This window comes from Nerophis lumbriciformis, linkage group LG13 (genome assembly GCF_033978685.3).
Source record: "Nerophis lumbriciformis linkage group LG13, RoL_Nlum_v2.1, whole genome shotgun sequence".
Taxonomy (NCBI): Eukaryota; Metazoa; Chordata; class Actinopteri; order Syngnathiformes; family Syngnathidae; genus Nerophis; species Nerophis lumbriciformis.
In genome coordinates, this window is record NC_084560.2 from 1,229,953 (window position 1) to 1,249,781 (window position 19,829).

The 19,829-nt window shown below is 39.1% G+C and overlaps 1 protein-coding gene across 1 annotated transcript in view; it reads right to left on the minus strand.

The window, feature by feature from the left end:
- LOC133614015 (glucosylceramide transporter ABCA12-like) overlaps positions 1-19,385 on the minus strand; it is a 39,334-nt gene extending 19,949 nt beyond the window's left edge. The window contains exons 1-6 of the mRNA XM_061971942.2: positions 19,237-19,385; positions 13,149-13,216; positions 9,967-10,060; positions 5,754-5,913; positions 1,886-2,016; positions 1,620-1,687 (exon numbers count right to left, since the gene is read on the minus strand). Coding sequence (XP_061827926.1) covers positions 1,620-1,687; positions 1,886-2,016; positions 5,754-5,913; positions 9,967-10,060; positions 13,149-13,214 — 519 coding nt within the window. The 5' untranslated portion in view covers positions 13,215-13,216; positions 19,237-19,385. The remainder of the gene's footprint in view (positions 1-1,619; positions 1,688-1,885; positions 2,017-5,753; positions 5,914-9,966; positions 10,061-13,148; positions 13,217-19,236) is intronic.
- Positions 19,386-19,829: the final 444 nt, after the last annotated feature.

Genomic DNA, 19,829 nt, shown 5'->3' on the forward strand with positions numbered 1-19,829 from the left:
TAGAGATAGGGTGAGAAGCTCTGTCATCCGGGGGGAGCTCAAAGTAAAGCCGCTGCTCCTCCACATGGAGAGGAGCCAGATGAGGTGGTTCGGACATCTGGTCAGGATGCCACCCGAACGCCTCCCTAGGGAGGTGTTTAGGGCACGTCTGACCGGTAGGAGGCCACAGGGAAGACCCAGGACACGTTGGGAAGACTATGTCTCCCGGCTGGCCTGGGAACGCCTCGGGGTCCCACAGGAAGAGCTGGACCAAGTGGCTGGGGAGAGGGAAGTCTGGGCTCCTCTGCTTAGCGGAAGAAGATGGATGGATGGATGGATATATATATATATATATATATACACATGTACATGTACATATACACATACATATATGTATATATATATATATATATATATATATATATACATATACATACATACATACAAACCGTCAACTTCCTTGACGTCACTTTCAACCTGAGAAATAACAGCTACCGACCATTTACGAAACCCAACACAACACTCCAATACGTGCACCATGACAGCAACCACCCACCCACCACCACGAAAAGAATACCTACCGGAATCAATAAAAGGCTATCGATGCTGTCATCTAGCAAAGCTGAATTTGACCAAGCAACCCCCCTGTACCAAAAAGCCCTTGATGAAAGCGGATACAATTTCACCCTCACCTATGAACCCACGCCAGGAAACCAGCCAAAAAAGAACAGAAAACGGAACGACATCATCTGGTACAACCCCCCATACAGCAAAAACGTCTCAACGAACATTGGACACAAATTCCTCAATCTGATTGACAAACACTTTCCCAAAGACAACATCCTAAGAAAAGTATTCAACAAGAACAACATTAAATTGAGCTACAGCTGCATGAACAATATACGACAAATCATCTCAAACCACAACAAAACAATTGCAAATGAGCCGTCGGCCCTCAGACAGAGCGACTCCAAAACCAACAAAGGATGTAATTGTCGAAAGAAACCTGATTGCCCTCTCAACGGGGGGTGCTTACAAACATCAGTTGTCTACCAATCTAAGGTAATACGCAAGGACATTAACACATCCGACACATATGTAGGATTAACCGAGGGAGAATTCAAAACCAGATGGAACAATCGCAAGGCTTCTTTCAGGAACAAAAACCTGCGAAATACCACAGAACTCAGCAAACACATTTGGGACCTCAAAGACAATAATGTTGAATATTCAATAACATGGCAAATTCTTGCATCCAGCACACCTTACAATAGTGGTAATAAAAGATGCAACCTATGCTTGAAAGAGAAACTGTTTATTATTTACCGTCCAGACCTGTCATCCCTCAACAAGCGCAGCGAAATTGTAACAACATGCCGCCAGACGGAAACACCTCCTAGGTAACACATGAGCCAATCACCACGCCCCTAGGCCAGCCTGCACCCACCCACTCTGTGCCCTATATAAACCATGGTATGCGAATGCTCCCATTAAAATCTCCTGACGATTGAGGGTACCCCCCCTCATGAAACAGGCCTGTAAAGATGAAATAGTCTTGTGATTTTTTCCCACACATACATATATATATATACATATATATATATGTACACACAAGGTGTTTGTGTTTCAGCAATACTCACATGATCTCTATGAAGAGTGGTGTTCTTGGTGTGGAAGACAGACGTGAGGTTGCGTTGGTAAAATGTCCCTTTAATAGCAACACAGTAGTGACAATCAGGAATAGAAACATTGAATAGCAACACAGTAGTGACAATCAGGAATAGAAACATTGAATAGCAACACAGTAGTGACATTCAGGAATACAACAAACATTGAATAGCAACACAGTAGTTGACAATCAGGAATACATGAAGAGCATGAAGCCACAACACAAATATGGACTCACTCCAAAGTGTCTCTGAGGCGTTCAGCAACAGAGTCGTGTCCTGCTTGGAGATCTTTGGAGAAGTCCAGTTGTAAAAGTGGTCTTCTTCAAGCATCTTGGCCAGGAAAGAACTCCTCAGCCAGAGTGCTGAGCTGCAAACATCAGGAAACTTCTTATTGGAACTCTTTTCTTGGCAGGGAAATAATCAATCAAACACAAGTGGCAATTGGTATTGGGAGTAAGTATTCATACTTTGCATGCCTATGATGTGAACCTTTAGAACCTCCATGCCTATTATGTGAACCTTTAGAACCTGCATGCATATGATGTGAACCTTTAGATCCTGCATGTCTATTATGTAAAGAACATGTTGCTTTAGAACCTGCATGCCTATGATGTGAAGAACATGTTGCTTTAGAACCTGCATGTCTATTATGTGAAGAACATGTTGCTTTAGAACCTGCATGCCTATGATGTGAAGAACATGTTGCTTTAGAACCTGTATGTCTATGATGTAAAGAACATGTTGCTTTAGAACCTGCATGTCTATGATGTGAAGAACATGTTACTTTAGAACCTGCATGCCTATTATGTGAACCTTTAGAACCTGCATGTCTATTATGTGAAGAACATGTTGCTTTAGAACCTGCATGCCTATGATGTGAAGAACATGTTGCTTTAGAACCTGCATGTCTATTATGTGAAGAACATGTTGCTTTAGAACCTGCATGTCTATGATGTGAAGAACATGTTGCTTTAGAACCTGCATGTCTATTATGTGAAGAACATGTTGCTTTAGAACCTGCATGCCTATTATGTGAAGAACATGTTGCTTTAGAACCTGCATGCTTCTTATGTGAAGAACATGTTGCTTTAGAACCTGCATGTCTATTATGTGAAGAACATATTGCTTTAGAACCTGCATGCCTATTATGTGAAGAACATGTTGCTTTAGAACCTGCATGCCTATTATGTGAAGAACATGTTGCTTTAGAACCTGCATGTCTATGATGTGAAGAACTTGTTGCTTTAGAACCTGCATGTCTATGATGTGAACCTTTAGAACCTGCATGCCTATGATGTGAACCTTTAGACCTGCATGCCTATGATGTGAACCTTTAGAACCTGCATGCATATGATGTGAACCTTTAGATCCTGCATGTCTATTATGTGAAGAACGTATTGCTTTAGAACCTGCATGTCTATTATGTGAAGAACATGTTGCTTTAGAACCTGCATGCCTATTATGTGAAGAACATGTTGCTTTAGAACCTGCATGTCTATTATGTGAAGAACATGTTGCTTTAGAACCTACATGCCTATTATGTGAAGAACATGTTGCTTTAGAACCTGCATGTCTATTATGTGAAGAACATGTTGCTTTAGAACCTGCATGTCTATGATGTGATGAACATGTTGCTTTAGAACCTGCATGTCTATTATGTGAAGAACATGTTGCTTTAGAACCTACATGCCTATTATGTGAAGAACATGTTGCTTTAGAACCTGCATGTATGTTATGTGAAGAACATGTTGCTTTAGAACCTGCATGTCTATGATATGATGAACAGGTTGCTTTAGAACCTGCATGTCTATTATGTGAAGAACATGTTGCTTTAGAACCTGCATGTCTATGATGTGATGAACATGTTGCTTTAGAACCTGCATGTCTATTATGTGAAGAACATGTTGCTTTAGAACCTGCATGCCTATGATGTGAAGAACATGTTGCTTTAGAACCTGCATGTCTATTATGTGAAGAACATGTTGCTTTAGAACCTGCATGTCTATTATGTGAAGAACATGTTGCTTTAGAACCTGCATGTCTATTATGTGAAGAACATGTTGCTTTAGAACCTGCATGCCTATGATGTGAAGAACATGTTGCTTTAGAACCTGCATGCCTATGATGTGAAGAACATGTTGCTTTAGAACCTGCATGTCTATTATGCGAAGAACATGTTGCTTTAGAACATGCATGCCTATTATGTGAAGAACATGTTGCTTTAGAACCTGCATGCCTATTATGTGAAGAACATGTTGCTTTAGAACCTGCATGCCTCTTATGTGAAGAACATGTTGCTTTAGAACCTGCATGTCTGTTATGTGAAGAACATGTTGCTTTAGAACCTGCATGTCTATGATGTGATGAACAGGTTGCTTTAGAACCTGCATGTCTATTATGTGAAGAACATGTTGCTTTAGAACCTGCATGTCTATTATGTGAAGAACATATTGCTTTAGAACCTGCATGTCTGTTATGTGAAGAATATGTTGCTTTAGAACCTGCATGCCTATGATGTGAAGAACATGTTGCTTTAGAACCTGCATGCCTATTATGTGAAGAACATGTTGCTTTAGAACCTGCATGCCTATTATGTGAAGAACATGTTGCTTTAGAACCTACATGTCTATTATGTGAAGAACATGTTGCTTTAGAACCTGCATGCCTATGATGTGAAGAACATGTTGCTTTAGAACCTGCATGCCTATGATGTGAAGAACATGTTGCTTTAGAACCTACATGCCTCTTATGTGAAGAACATGTTGCTTTAGAACCTGCATGCCTATTATGTGAAGAACATGTTGCTTTAGAACCTGCATGCCTATTATGTGAAGAACATGTTGCTTTAGAACCTGCATGTCTATTATGTGAAGAACATGTTGCTTTAGAACCTGCATGTCTATTATGTGAAGAACATGTTGCTTTAGAACCTGCATGTCTATGATGTGAACCTTTAGAACCTGCATGCCTATGATGTGAACCTTTAGACCTGCATGCCTATGATGTGAACCTTTAGAACCTGCATGCATATGATGTGAACCTTTAGATCCTGCATGTCTATTATGTGAAGAACATATTGCTTTAGAACCTGCATGTCTATTATGTGAAGAACATATTGCTTTAGAACCTGCATGTCTATGATGTGAACCTTTAGAACCTGCATGCATATGATGTGAACCTTTAGATCCTGCATTTCTATTATGTGAAGAACATATTGCTTTAGAACCTGCATGCCTAATATGTAAAGAACATGTTGCTTTAGAACCTGCATGTCTATTATGTGAAGAACATATTGCTTTAGAACCTGCATGTCTATTATGTGAAGAACATGTTGCTTTAGAACCTGCATGTCTGTTATGTGAAGAACATGTTGCTTTAGAACCTGCATGCCTATGATGTGAAGGACATGTTGCTTTAGAACCTGCATGTCTATTATGTGAAGAACATGTTGCTTTAGAACCTACATGCCTATTATGTGAAGAACATGTTGTTTTAGAACCTGCATGCCTATGATGTGAAGAACATGTTGCTTTAGAACCTGCATGTCTATGATGTGAAGAACATGTTGCTTTAGAACCTGCATGTCTATTATGTGAAGAACATGTTGCTTTAGAACCTGCATGTCTATTATGTGATGAACATGTTGCTTTAGAACCTGCATGCCTATTATGTGAAGAACATGTTGCTTTAGAACCTGCATGCCTATTATGTGAAGAACATGCTGCTTTAGAACCTGCATGTCTATTATGTGAATAACATAATGCTTTAGAACCTGCATGCCTATTATGTGAAGAACATGTTGCTTTAGAACCTGCATGCCTATGATGTGAAGAACATGTTGCTTTAGAACCTGCATGTCTATTATGTGAAGAACATGTTGCTTTAGAACCTGCATGCCTATTATGTGAAGAACATGTTGCTTTAAAACCTGCATGTCTATTATGTGAAGAACATGTTGCTTTAGAACCTGCATGTCTATTATGTGAAGAACATGTTGCTTTAGAACCTGCATGCCTATTATGTGAAGAACATGTTGCTTTAAAACCTGCATGCCTATTATGTGAAGAACATGCTGCTTTAGAACCTGAGTGTGGGTGAGGGCACCTGTCATGCTCTGCTGATCTCTTAGTGATCTTAGGTGGCCTGCTGGGGTGTGATGTGTTGAGGCGTGATGTGTTGTGACAGCGACTGTCAGCGTTGCACATGAGGGTCTGCAAGAAGGGGAAGAAGCCGGTGCTGGGAAGGTTGCGAGGCGCCACATAGCCTACAAGTCACAAGACATACAGTATTTAGTACAGTACATGGATTATTATATACAGTAGAAGTTCTTCACAAGACATCTTAGTACAGTACATGGATTATTATATACAGTAGAAGTTCTTTACAAGACATCTTTAGTAGGTGAACTATTAGATCTTTCATTGGAGGTCTTCAACTCCACCAGGAATCAAAGTGTATGCGGTTTGTTTGCCAATAAGTGCAAACCAACCAAATAAATACATCTTTAAATCATTTCATTTCAATTTCTTACAAAGTACAAAAGCAGTGAAGTTGTCAGGTTGTGTAAATGGTAAATAAAAACAATAAAAACAACAAGTTGTGTAAATGGTAAATAAAAAGAGAATACAACAAATCCTTTTCAACTTATATTCAATTGAATAGACTGCAAAGACAAGATACTTCATGGTAACTTTGTTATTTTTTGCAAATATTAGCTCATTTGGAATTTGATGCCTGCGACATGTTTCAAAAAAAAAGCTGGCACAAGTGGCAAAAAAGAGTGAGAAAGTTGAGGAATGCTCATCAAAGACTTATTTGGAACATCCCACAGGTGAACAGGCTAATTGGGAACAGGTGGGTGCCATGATTGGGTATAAAAGCAGCTTCCATTCACAAACAAGGACGGGGCGAGGGTCACCACTTTGACAACAAATGCCTGAATGGAAGGAATTTAGGGATTTCACCATCTACGCTCCGTAATATCATCAAAAGGTTCAGAGAATGTGGAGAAATCACTGCACGCAAGCCATGATATTACGCACCTTGGATCCCTCCGGCGGCACTGCATCAAAAAGCCACATCGGTGTGTAAAGGATATCACCACATGGAACACTTCAGAAAACCACTGTCGGTAACTACAGTTGGTCGCTACATCTGTAAGTGCAAGTTAAAACTCTACTATGCAAAGCCACATCCATTTATCAACAACACCCAGAAACGCTTGGCTGGGCCCGAGCTCATCTAAATTGCAAAGTTTCTCAGTGTGAACATGAAATATCTTGTCTTTGCAGTCTATTCAATTGAATATAAGTTGAAAAGGATTTGTTGTATTCTCTTTTTATTTACCATTTACACAACCTGACAACTTCACTGCTTTTGTAGTTTGTACATATATATATATATATATATATATATATATATATATATATATGATGAAAGCGGATACAATTTCACCCTCACCTATGAACCCACGCCAGGAAACCAGCCAAAAAAGAACAGAAAACGAAACGACATCATCTGGTACAACCCCCCCATACAGCAAAAACGTCTCAACGAACATTGGACACAAATTCCTCAATCTGATTGACAAACACTTTCCCAAAGACAACACCCTAAGAAAAGTATTCAACAAGAACTACATTAAATTGAGCTACAGCTGCATGAACAATATACGACAAATCATCTCAAACCACAACAAAACAATTGCAAATGAGCCGTCGACTCCCAGTCAGAGCGACTCCAAAACCAACAAAGCATGTAACTGTCGAAAGAAACCTGATTGCCCCCTCAACGGGGGGTGCTTACAAGCATCAGTTGTCTACCAATCTAAGGTAACACGCAAGGACATTAACACATCCGACACATATGTAGGATTAACCGAGGGAGAGTTTAAAACCAGATGGAACAATCACAAGGCTTCTTTCAGGAACAAAAACCTGCGAAATACCACAGAACTCAGCAAACACATTTGGGACCTCAAAGACAATAATGTTGAATATTCAATAACATGGCAAATTCTTGCATCCAGCACACCTTACAATAGTGGTAATAAAAGATGCAACCTATGCTTGAAAGAGAAACTGTTTATTATTTACCGTCCAGACCTGTCATCCCTCAACAAGCGCAGCGAAATTGTAACAGCATGCCGCCATAGACGGAAACACCTCCTAGGTAACACATGAGCCAATCACCACGCCCCTACGCCAGCCTGTACCCACCCACTCTGTGCCCTATATAAACCATGGTATGCGAATGCTCCCATTAAAATCTCCTGATGATTGAGGGAACCCCCCCTCATGAAACAGGCCTGTAGAGATGAAATAGTCTTGTGATTTTTTTTCCCACACACACATATATATATATATATATATATATATATATATATATATATATATATATATATATATATATTTACACAACATATCTGCCCAACATCCAGCACATAATAATAACTGTTAATGCAAACCCTGTTTCCATATGAGTTGGGAAATTGTGTTAGATGTAAATATAAACGGAATACAATGATTTGAAAATCATTTTCAAGCCATATTCAGTTGAATATGCTACAAAGACAACATATTTGATGTTCAAACTCATAAACATTTTTTTTTTTTTTGGAAATAATCATTAACTTAGAATTTCATGGCTGCAACACGTGACAAAGAAGTTGGGAAAGGGCATGTTCACCACTGTGTTACATGGCCTTTCCTTTTAACAACACTCAGTAAACGATTGGGAACTGAGGAAACTAATTGTTGAAGCTTTGAAAGTGGAATTCTTTGCCATTCTTGTTTTATGTAGAGCTTCAGTCGTTCAACAGTCCGGGGGTCTCCGCTGTCGTATTTTACGCTTCATAATGCGCCACACATTTTCAATGGGAGACAGGTCTGGACTGCAGGCGGCGCAGGAAAGTACCCGCACTCTTTTTTTTACGAAGCCACGCTGTTGTAACACGTGCTGAATGTGGCTTGGCATTGTCTCGCTGAAATAAGCAGGGGCGTCCATGAAAAAGACGGCGCTTAGATGGCAGCATATGTTGCTCCAAAAGCTGTATGTACCTTTCAGCATTAATGGTGCCTTCACAGATGTGTAAGTTACCCATGTCTTGGGCACTAATACACCCCCATACCATCACACATGCTGACTTTTACACTTTGCGTCGATAACAGTCCGGATGGTTCGCTTCCCCTTTGGTCCGGATGACACGATGTGGAATATTTCCAAAAACAATTTGAAATGTGGACTCGTCAGACCACAGAACACTTTTCCACTTTGTATCAGTCCATCTTAGATGATCTCGGGCCTAAAGAAGCCGACGGCGTTTCTGGGTGTTGTTGATAAATGGCTTTCACTTTGCATAGTAGAGCTTTAACTTGCACTTACAGATGTAGCGACCAACTGTATTTAGTGACAGTGGTTTTCTGAAATGTTCCTGAGCCCATGTGGTGATATCCTTTAGAGATTGATGTCAGTTTTTGAGACAGTGCCGTCTGAGGGATGGAAGGTCACGGTCATTCAATGTTGGTTTCCGGCCATGCCGCTTACGTGGAGTGATTTCTCCACATTCTCTCAACCTTTTGATGATATTATGGAGCGTAGATGTTGAAATCCCTACATTTCTTGCAATTGCACTTTGAGAAAGGTTGTTCTTAAACTGTTCAAACAAATATTGTCTTTCAACTTATTGCTCTTAGTTCCTGCGCATGGTGGGATATAATGAAGGAATATTAACGTGAAGGCATATAAGACAAAGGAAAATTAACATGAAGGAATATTAAGATGAAGGTATATAAGACAAAGGAATATAAGATGAAGGAATTTAAGATTAAGAAATATAAGATGAAGGAATATAAGATTAAGGAATATAAGACAAAGGAATATAAGATGAAGGAATATAAGATGAAGGAATATAAGACAAAGGAATATAAGATGAAGGAATAAAAGACAAAGGAATATAAGATTAAGGAATATAAGACAAAGGAATATAAGATGAAGGAATATAAGACAAAGGAATATTAACATGAAGGAATATTAAGATGAAGGAATATAAGACAAAATAATATAAGATGAAGGAATATAAGACGAAGGAATATAAGATGAAGGAATATAAGACAAAGGAATATTAACATGAAGGAATATTAAGATGAAGGAATATAAGACAAAATAATATAAGATGAAGGAATATAAGACGAAGGAATATAAGACAAAGGAATATAAGATGAAGGAATAAAAGACAAAGGAATATAAGATGAAGGAATATAAGACAAAGGAATATTAAGACAAAGGCAGGAATATAAGACATAATCAAATGTCTTACATGTGCTTTTCAGGTCTGGAGGGAAGTTGTTACGCGTCACAGCGACGATGATGAAGATGATGACTGGCCAGATGATGAGAGTCAGAGACCAGACCTAAAACACATTGAAGAACTTGACCTTGACTGACACCAAGTACTGGTACTGACTGTGAAACCACTCCAAGTACTAGTACTGACTGTGGTTCCACACCAAGTACTGGTACTGACTGTGAAACCACACCAAGTACTGGTACTGACTGTGAAACCACACCAAGTACTGGTACTGACTGTGCCTCCACACCAAGTACTGGTACTGACTGTGGAACCACACCAAGTACTGGTACTGACTGTGAAACCACACCAAGTACTGGTACTGACTGTGGAACCACACCAAGTACTGGTACTGACTGTGGAACCACACCAAGTACTAGTACTGACTGTGGTTCCACACCAAGTACTGGTACTGACTGTGAAACCACTCCAAGTACTAGTACTGACTGTGGTTCCACACCAAGTACTGGTACTGACTGTGAAACCACACCAAGTACTGGTACTGACTGTGAAACCACACCAAGTACTGGTACTGACTGTGGAACCACACCAAGTACTGGTACTGACTGTGAAACCACACCAAGTACTGGTACTGACTGTGGAACCACACCAAGTACTGGTACTGACTGTGGAACCACACCAAGTACTAGTACTGACTGTGGTTCCACACCAAGTACTGGTACTGACGGTGAAACCACACCAAGTACTGGTACTGACTGTGAAACCACACCAAGTACTGGTACTGACTGTGGTTCCACACCAAGTACTGGTACTGACTGTGGTTCCACACCAAGTACTGGTACTGACGGTGAAACCACACCAAGTACTGGTACTGACTGTGAAACCACACCAAGTACTGGTACTGACTGTGGTTCCACACCAAGTACTGGTACTGACTGTGGTTCCACAGCAAGTATTGGTACTGACAGTGACACAAAAAGTACTAGTACTGACTGTGGTTCCACAGCAAGTACTGGTACTGACTGTGGTTCCACATCAAGTACTGGTACAGACTGTGGTTCCACAGCAAGTACTCTTACTGACTGTAGTTCCACAGCAAGTATTGGTACTGACAGTGACACAAAAAGTACTAGTACTGACTGTGGTTCCACAGCAAGTACTGGTACTGACTGTGGTTCCACATCAAGTACTGGTACTGACTGTGGTTCCACAGCAAGTACTCTTACTGACTGTGGAACCACACCAAGTACTGGTACTGACTGTGAAACCACAGCAAGTACTGCTACTGACAGTGACACAAAAAGTACTGGTACTGACTGTGGAACCACACCAAGTACTGGTACTGACTGTGGTTCCACACCAAGTACTGGTACTGACTGTGGAACCACACCAAGTACTGGTACTGACTGTGGTTCCACAGCAAGTACTGGTACTGACTGTGGTTCCACATCAAGTACTGGTACTGACTGTGGTTCCACAGCAAGTACTCTTACTGACTGTGGAACCACACCAAGTACTGGTACTGACTGTGAAACCACAGCAAGTACTGCTACTGACAGTGACACAAAAAGTACTGGTACTGACTGTGGTTCCACAGCAAGTACTGGTACTGACTGTGGTTCCACAGCAAGTACTGGTACTGACGGTGAAACCACACCAAGTACTGGTACTGACTTTGGTTCCACACCAAGTACTGGTACTGACTGTGAAACCACAGCAAGTACTGCTACTGACAGTGACACAAAAAGTACTGGTACTGACTGTGGTTCCACAGCAAGTACTGGTACTGACTGTGGTTCCACAGCAAGTACTGGTACTGACTGTGAAACCACACCAAGTACTGGTACTGACTGTGAAACCACAGCAAGTACTGCTACTGACAGTGACACAAAAAGTACTGGTACTGACTGTGGTTCCACAGCAAGTACTGGTACAGACTGTGGAACCACAGCAAGTACTGGTACTGACTGTGGTTCCACATCAAGTACTGGTACTGACTGTGGTTCCACAGCAAGTACTGGTACTGACTGTGGTTCCACATCAAGTACTCTTACTGACTGTGGAACCACACCAAGTACTGGTACTGACTGTGAAACCACAGCAAGTACTGCTACTGACAGTGACACAAAAAGTGCTGGTACTGACTGTGGTTCCACAGCAAGTACTGGTACTGACTGTGGTTCCACATCAAGTACTGGTACTGACTGTGGTTCCACATCAAGTACTGGTACTGACTGTGGTTCCACAGCAAGACTCTTACTGACTGTGGAACCACACCAAGTACTGGTGCTGACTGTGAAACCACAGCAAGTACTGCTACTGACAGTGACACAAAAAGTACTGGTACTGACTGTGGTTCCACACCAAGTACTGGTACTGACTGTGGTTCCACACCAAGTACTGGTACTGACTTTGGTTCCACACCAAGTACTGGTACTGACTGTGGAACCACACCAAGTACTGGTACTGACTGTGAAACCACAGCAAGTACTGCTACTGACAGTGACACAAAAAGTACTGGTACTGACTGTGGTTCCACAGTAAGTACTGGTACTGACTGTGGTTCCACAGCAAGTACTGGTACAGACTGTGGAACCACAGCAAGTACTGGTACTGACTGTGAAACCACACCAAGTACAGGTACTGACTGTGAAACCACACCAAGTACTGGTACTGACTTTGGTTCCACACCAAGTACTGGTACTGACTGTGAAACCACACCAAGTACTAGTACTGACTGTGGTTCCACACCAAGTACTGGTACTGACTGTGAAACCACACCAAGTACTGGTACTGACTGTGAAACCACAGCAAGTACTGGTACTGACTGTGAAACCACACCAAGTACTGGTACTGACTTTGGTTCCACACCAAGTACTGGTACTGACTGTGAAACCACACCAAGTACTAGTACTGACTGTGGTTCCACACCAAGTACTGGTACTGACTGTGAAACCACACCAAGTACTGGTACTGACTGTGAAACCACACCAAGTACTGGTACTGACTGTGAAACCACAGCAAGTACTGCTACTGACAGTGACACAAAAAGTACTGGTACTGACTGTGGTTCCACAGCAAGTACTGGTACAGACTGTGGAACCACAGCCAGTACTGGTACTGACTGTGGTTCCACAGCAAGTACTGGTACTGACTGTGGTTCCACAGCAAGTACTGGTACTGAAGCTCACCGGGTTCCTGGTGACGTTGAGCCAGTTCTTCCACAGAAGAAGCTTCAGTTGCTGGAAGAAGGCCATGACTGTGGAGAAAGTTGCCATGGAAACAAAGGTCAGAAATGTCTTGTATGGATCTATAATGACATCATATTATTCCACATGATGATCTATAATGACATCATATTGTATATATATATATATATATATATATATATATATAATTAGGGGTGTGAGAAAAAAATCGATTTGAATTCAAATCGCGATTCTCACGTTGTGCAATTCAGAATCGATTCTCATTTTTTTAAATTGATTTTTTATTTTTTATTTACATTTTTTTTCTTCTAATTAATCAATCCACGAAAACAATACACAGCAATACCATAACAATGCAATCCAACCAGAAGTGCAATAAACCGAGCAATTGAGAGGAGACACAAACACCACACACAACAAAGCAACAAAAATGAATATTATCAACAACAGTATCAATATTAGTTACAATTTCAACATAGCAGTGATTAAAAATCCCTCATTGACATTATCATAAGACATTTATAAAAAAGAACAATAGTGTCACAGTGGCTTACACTTGCATCACATCTCATAAGCTTGACAACACACTGTGTCCAATATTTTCACTAAGATCAAATAAGTCATATTTTTGCTTCATTTAATAGTTCAAACAAATGTACATTATTGCAATCAGTTGATAAAACATTGTCCTTTACAATTATAAAAGCTTTTTACTCTGCTTGCATGTCAGCAGACTGGGGTAGATCCTGCTCAAATCATATGTATTCAATCAATAGACAATCCTTTTCAATCGGGAAAGTATCCTTTTTATGTACATACTGTTGCGTTTGGACCAGTTGTTCCTCCCAGGGAATTCAAGTTTCTGGTCGTCGCTCCCAAGCTCTTTACGACACTTAAAGCTGAGTAAAAGAACCACCAGAGACAGAATAGGTATTTTGTAATATATTTGCAAAGCTTTGTAAATATCATGAGACCAGTCCAGCATGAAACATTCAATCGTGCAGCTAAGATGGTCTGATCTAAAAAATGGAAACCTTCTCTTCTATAAAGTCTCTCTCCCTCCCACCCTCGTTGTCTTGTCTTTCCAGCCCAAACACATGCCCATTGTCCTCCGCATCTGGACAGAAGAATAGATAAGAAGAAGGAGTATCTCTCTTTCTTACATTCCATACCCAAGGTTAGCACACAGTATTTGCAGACAACCAAAAAGACCACAATTGGAAGAAAAACACTAGCTGTTTTGTAATATGGTTATGAAATTAAAGAAGTAACACTTAAATACGGATATATGTAAATATCTGCCTCCGACAATACACACACACACACATATATATATATATATATATATATATATATGTCTTAATAAGGTTATCCAAAAAATAGTGCTCGATACCGTAGTAGAGCGCAATATATGTATGTGTGGGGAAAAAAATCACAAGACTATTTTATCTCTACAGGCCTGTTTCATGAGGGGGGTACCCTCAATCGTCAGGAGATTTTAATGGGAGCATTCGCATACCATGGTTTATATAGGGCACAGAGTGGGTGGGTACAGGCTGGCCTAGGGGCGTGGTGATTGGTTCATGTGTTACCTAGGAGGTGTTTCCGTCTATGGCGGCATGTTGTTACAATTTCGCTGCGCTTGTTGAGGGATGACAGGTCTGGACGGTAGATAATAAACAGTTTCTCTTTCAAGCATAGGTTGCATCTTTTATTACCACTATTGTAAGGTGTGCTGGATGCAAGAATTTGCCATGTTATTGAATATTCAACATTATTGTCTTTGAGGTCCCAAATGTGTTTGCTGAGTTCTGTGGTATTTCGCACGAACCCACGCCAGGAAACCAGCCAAAAAAGAACAGAAAACGAAACGGCATCATCTGGTACAACCCCCCATACAGCAAAACGTCTCAACGAACATTGGACACAAATTCCTCAACCTGATTGACAAACACTTTCCCAAAGACAACAACCTAAGAAAAGTATTCAACAAGAACAACATTAAATTGAGCTACAGCTGCATGAACAATATACGACAAATCATCTCAAACCACAACAAAACAATTGCAAATGAGCCGTCGACCCCCAGTCAGAACGACTCCAAAACCAACAAAGCATGTAACTGTCGAAAGAAACCTGATTGCCCCCTCAACGGGGGATGCTTACAAACATCAGTTGTCTACCAATCTAAGGTAATACGCAAGGACATTAACACATCCGACACATATGTAGGATTAACCGAGGGTGAATTCAAAACCAGATGGAACAACCACAAGGCTTCTTTCAGGAACAAAAACCTGCGAAATACCACAGAACTCAGCAAACACATTTGGGACCTCAAAGACAATAATGTTGAATATTCAATAACATGGCAAATTCTTGCATCCAGCACACCTTACAATAGTGGTAATAAAAGATGCAACCTATGCTTGAAAGAGAAACTGTTTATTATTTACCGTCCAGACCTGTCATCCCTCAACAAGCGCAGCGAAATTGTAACAACATGCCGCCATAGACGGAAACACCTCCTAGGTAACACATGAACCAATCACCACGCCCCTAGGCCAGCCTGTACCCACCCACTCTGTGCCCTATATAAACCATGGTATGCGAATGCTCCCATTAAAATCTCCTGATGATTGAGGGTACCCCCCCCTCATGAAACAGGCCTGTAGAGATAAAATAGTCTTGTGATTTTTTTCCCCACACATACATATATATATATATATATATATTTATACACATATATAAATATATGTACATATACATATACACATACTGTATATATATATATATATATATATATATATATATATATATATATATATATATATATATATATATATATATATATATATAAGTATATTTAACTGTAGTGTGTTCATGTGTCCTACAATAAGAGGATGTTTTATATAACTGAGTGAGTCATGTTTCTCAGTAATTGACCTGAACAATGAACTAAGTACTCACTAAGTACTCACCGCGGCGGAAGGAAATGTATTTCCCAACAATTGTGTATAATGATGTTGCGTTAGTGACCTTACACTGCCTTCACAAACTATCACAAGTAGTAATAGTGTTGATGTGAGGATGACTATTAGACATGTGGTATCCACACATCACTATTACACAACGAGTAAGTCACTACATTATAGGTCCTATTTCCTATCTCTACTATATTGTAATAAACATGTTATTTCATGTCTTAACTAAAAACACCACACTAGTAAGTCACTACACTATAGGTCTATGTACTATGTGTACTATATTGTAATAAACATGTTGTTTCATATCTTAATGGTCTTGATAAATAATATCACCATGATATTGGTTCAAAAAGTTATCCTGAATATTGTAAAACCCTTAACTTATATATGTAAGCTATCATTCTTGACTTATATATGTAAGCTATCATTCCAGACTGGCTGCTTTCCAAGTCAAATGAAAATGGCTAAAGTAACTCCGCTCTTCAAAAGTGACAGCAAACACGCTCTCACCAATTACACACCAATCTTGTGGTGTCCCCCAAGGGTCCGTGTTGGGACCAAAACTGTTTAATGTGTATATTAATACATCCAGAATACTGAAATGTATACTCTTTGCAGACGACACAAATATATTCTACAGTAGTGATGACTATAATGAGCTCATAAATACAGTAAACACAGAACTAAACATAGTAAAAAAAATGGATGGACACAAATAAATGATCTTTGAATATAAATAAAACTAAGATAGTGATGTTTGGAAATCGCAACATAAGGTCTGAACAGAAAATAAGTATTGATGGTACCCAAATTGAAATGGTAAATGAGAATACATATTTGAGAGTAATAATTGATAGTAAACTATCATGGAAAGCTCATGTCAGACACATTAAAACAAAAATCTCCAAAAGCCTCTCAATTATAAACAAAGCAAAACTATACCTCAATGAAAATGCACTGCGTACTCTACCTGTATACTGCACCTTGGTACTGCCATACCTTATATACTCTATACTGCACCTTGGTACTGCCATACCTTATATACTCTATACTGCACCTTGGTACTGCCATACCTTATATACTCTATACTGCACCTTGGTACTGCCATACCTTATATACTCTACACTGCACCTTGGTACTGCCATACCTTACATACTGTGTTGAAGTACGGGGGAATACTTACCACAACACAATTCATCCTCTGATCATATTACGGAAAAGAGCAGTGCGGATCATTCACAACGTTGGTTATTTAGAACATACTCATAATCTGTTTATGCAATCAAAGTTGCTCAAATTTGATGACCTTGTTAAATATAATACATTAATGATCTTATATAAAGCCTTTAACAAATTATTGCCGCCTAATCTGCAACGTTTTTTTATAAGACGAGTGCAGGCTCATAACTTGAGAGGCTTTGGATATTTCTTATTGCCGAGAGCTCAAACCACCCGTGAACATTTTTGTGTGTCTGTATGCGGAGTAAAACTATGTTTTTGTGTGTCTGTATGCGGAGTAAAACTATGTTTTTGTGTGTCTGTATGCGGAGTAAAACTATGTTTTTGTGTGTCTGTATGCGGAGTAAAACTATGTTTTTGTGTGTCTGTATGCGGAGTAAAACTATGTTTTTGTGTGTCTGTATACGGAGTAAAACTATGTTTTTGTGTGTCTGTTTGCGGAGTAAAACTATGTTTTTGTGTGGCTGTAAAACTATGTTTTTGTGTGTCTGTATGCGCAGTAAAACTATGTTTTTGTGTGTCTGTATGCGGAGTAAAACTATGTTTTTGTGTGTCTGTATGCGGAGTAAAACTATGTTTTTGTGTGTCTGTATGCGGAGTAAAACGATGTTTTTGTGTGTTTGTATGCGGAGTAAAACTATGTTTTGTGTGTCTGTTTGCGGAGTAAAACTATGTTTTTGTGTGGCTGTAAAACTATGTTTTTGTGTGTCTGTATGCGCAGTAAAACTATGTTTTTGTGTGTCTGTATGCGGACTAAAACAATGTTTTTGTGTGTCTGTATGCGGATTAAAACTATGTTTTTGTGTGTCTGTATGCGGACTAAAACTATGTTTTTGTGTGTCTGTATGCAGAGTAAAACTATGTTTTTGTGTGTCTGTATGCGGAGTAAAACTATGTTTTTGTGTGTCTGTATGCGCAGTAAAACGATGTTTTTGTGTGTTTGTATGCGGACTAAAATTATGGAACAAAGTGGACTTACAACACAAGCAACGCCAAACTATTAATGGATTTAAACTATTATACAAACATGGGGTCTGGTCCAAATATAGAGATGAGGGTCTTTAATTTGACCTGCTGTTGTACTCTGTCTCAAAGTGTTAACATGTGCTCAATGTTTCTTTACCATTATTGCTATGTTGTCTATTACCATTGTTGGTATATTCATTATTCCTGCATTGTTGATACAAATGATTGTTACAGTGTAATAATGATAGTTACCTGTGGTAATGCCACTATGATACAACATGTGTATTATAATCCTTGAACAAAGTAAGAGTGAAAGTCATGTGAATAATCACTGGTGGTGGGATTAAATAAATGATCTTCTTCCCACTCCCTTTCAGGCAAAACTGTACATACTATACATTACCTTTTGCACTACATTCATTTATATTATTATGTGTGGTCAACTTTGTACTTTTTTATGTCAATGCCTGAAATAAATAAATAAATGAAATGAAAATGAAGTAAAAACACCAGACTAGTAAGTCACTACATTATAGATCATATTTTATATGTGTACTATATTGTAATAAACATGTTATTTCATGTCTTAATTAAAAACACCAGACTAGTAAGTCAGTACATTATAGGTCTATGTTCTATGTGTACTATATTGTAATAAACATGTTATTTCATGTCCAAAGGACTGTAGTTATCTTACAAAAAGATATTTTCAAGGTTGAAATGGTTTGTATTTATGCTGAATAACATTTGATTGATGATTGCAGAAAGTGAATGAATGAGTGATTGCTGTATGGACGACACACACAAAGTCTTCATTACAATTATTATTATTATAACATTTGCAACAAGAAGCAAAATGTGGCGGTCAGTTTGCTCACCTGGTAGTTCTTGTATGTGGTCACCTGGGCCTGCTAGTTCCTGTATGTGGTCAAAGGAAGACCATGGCGACACAATGATGTCTGGTTTCCTGGTAAATCACAACACAATACACCTTGCTTTCACAAGGCAACTATTCAACAATGCAGGATTCATTGTGTCACGGTGTGTGTGTGCGTGTGTGTGTGTGTGTGTGTGTGTGGGGTGTGACTACCATGCAGTGGACACACCCACACCACAGGTGCATTGGGAGGACACATGTGGGCTGCAATGTTTCCATGACATGTAGAGAATATATGTGAAAAAATAGTAATATTCATGTGAAGAATATAATATTAATATAATATTCATGTAAAGAATAGTAATATTTATGTAAATAATATAATATTAATGTAATATGCATGTAAAGAATAGTAATATTTATGTAAATAATATAATATTAATATAATATTCATGTAAAGAATAGTAATATTTATGTAAATAATATAATATTAATATAATATTCATGTAAAGAATAGTAATATTTATGTAAATAATATAATATCAATATAATATTCATGTAAAGAATAGTAATATGTATGTAAATAATATAATA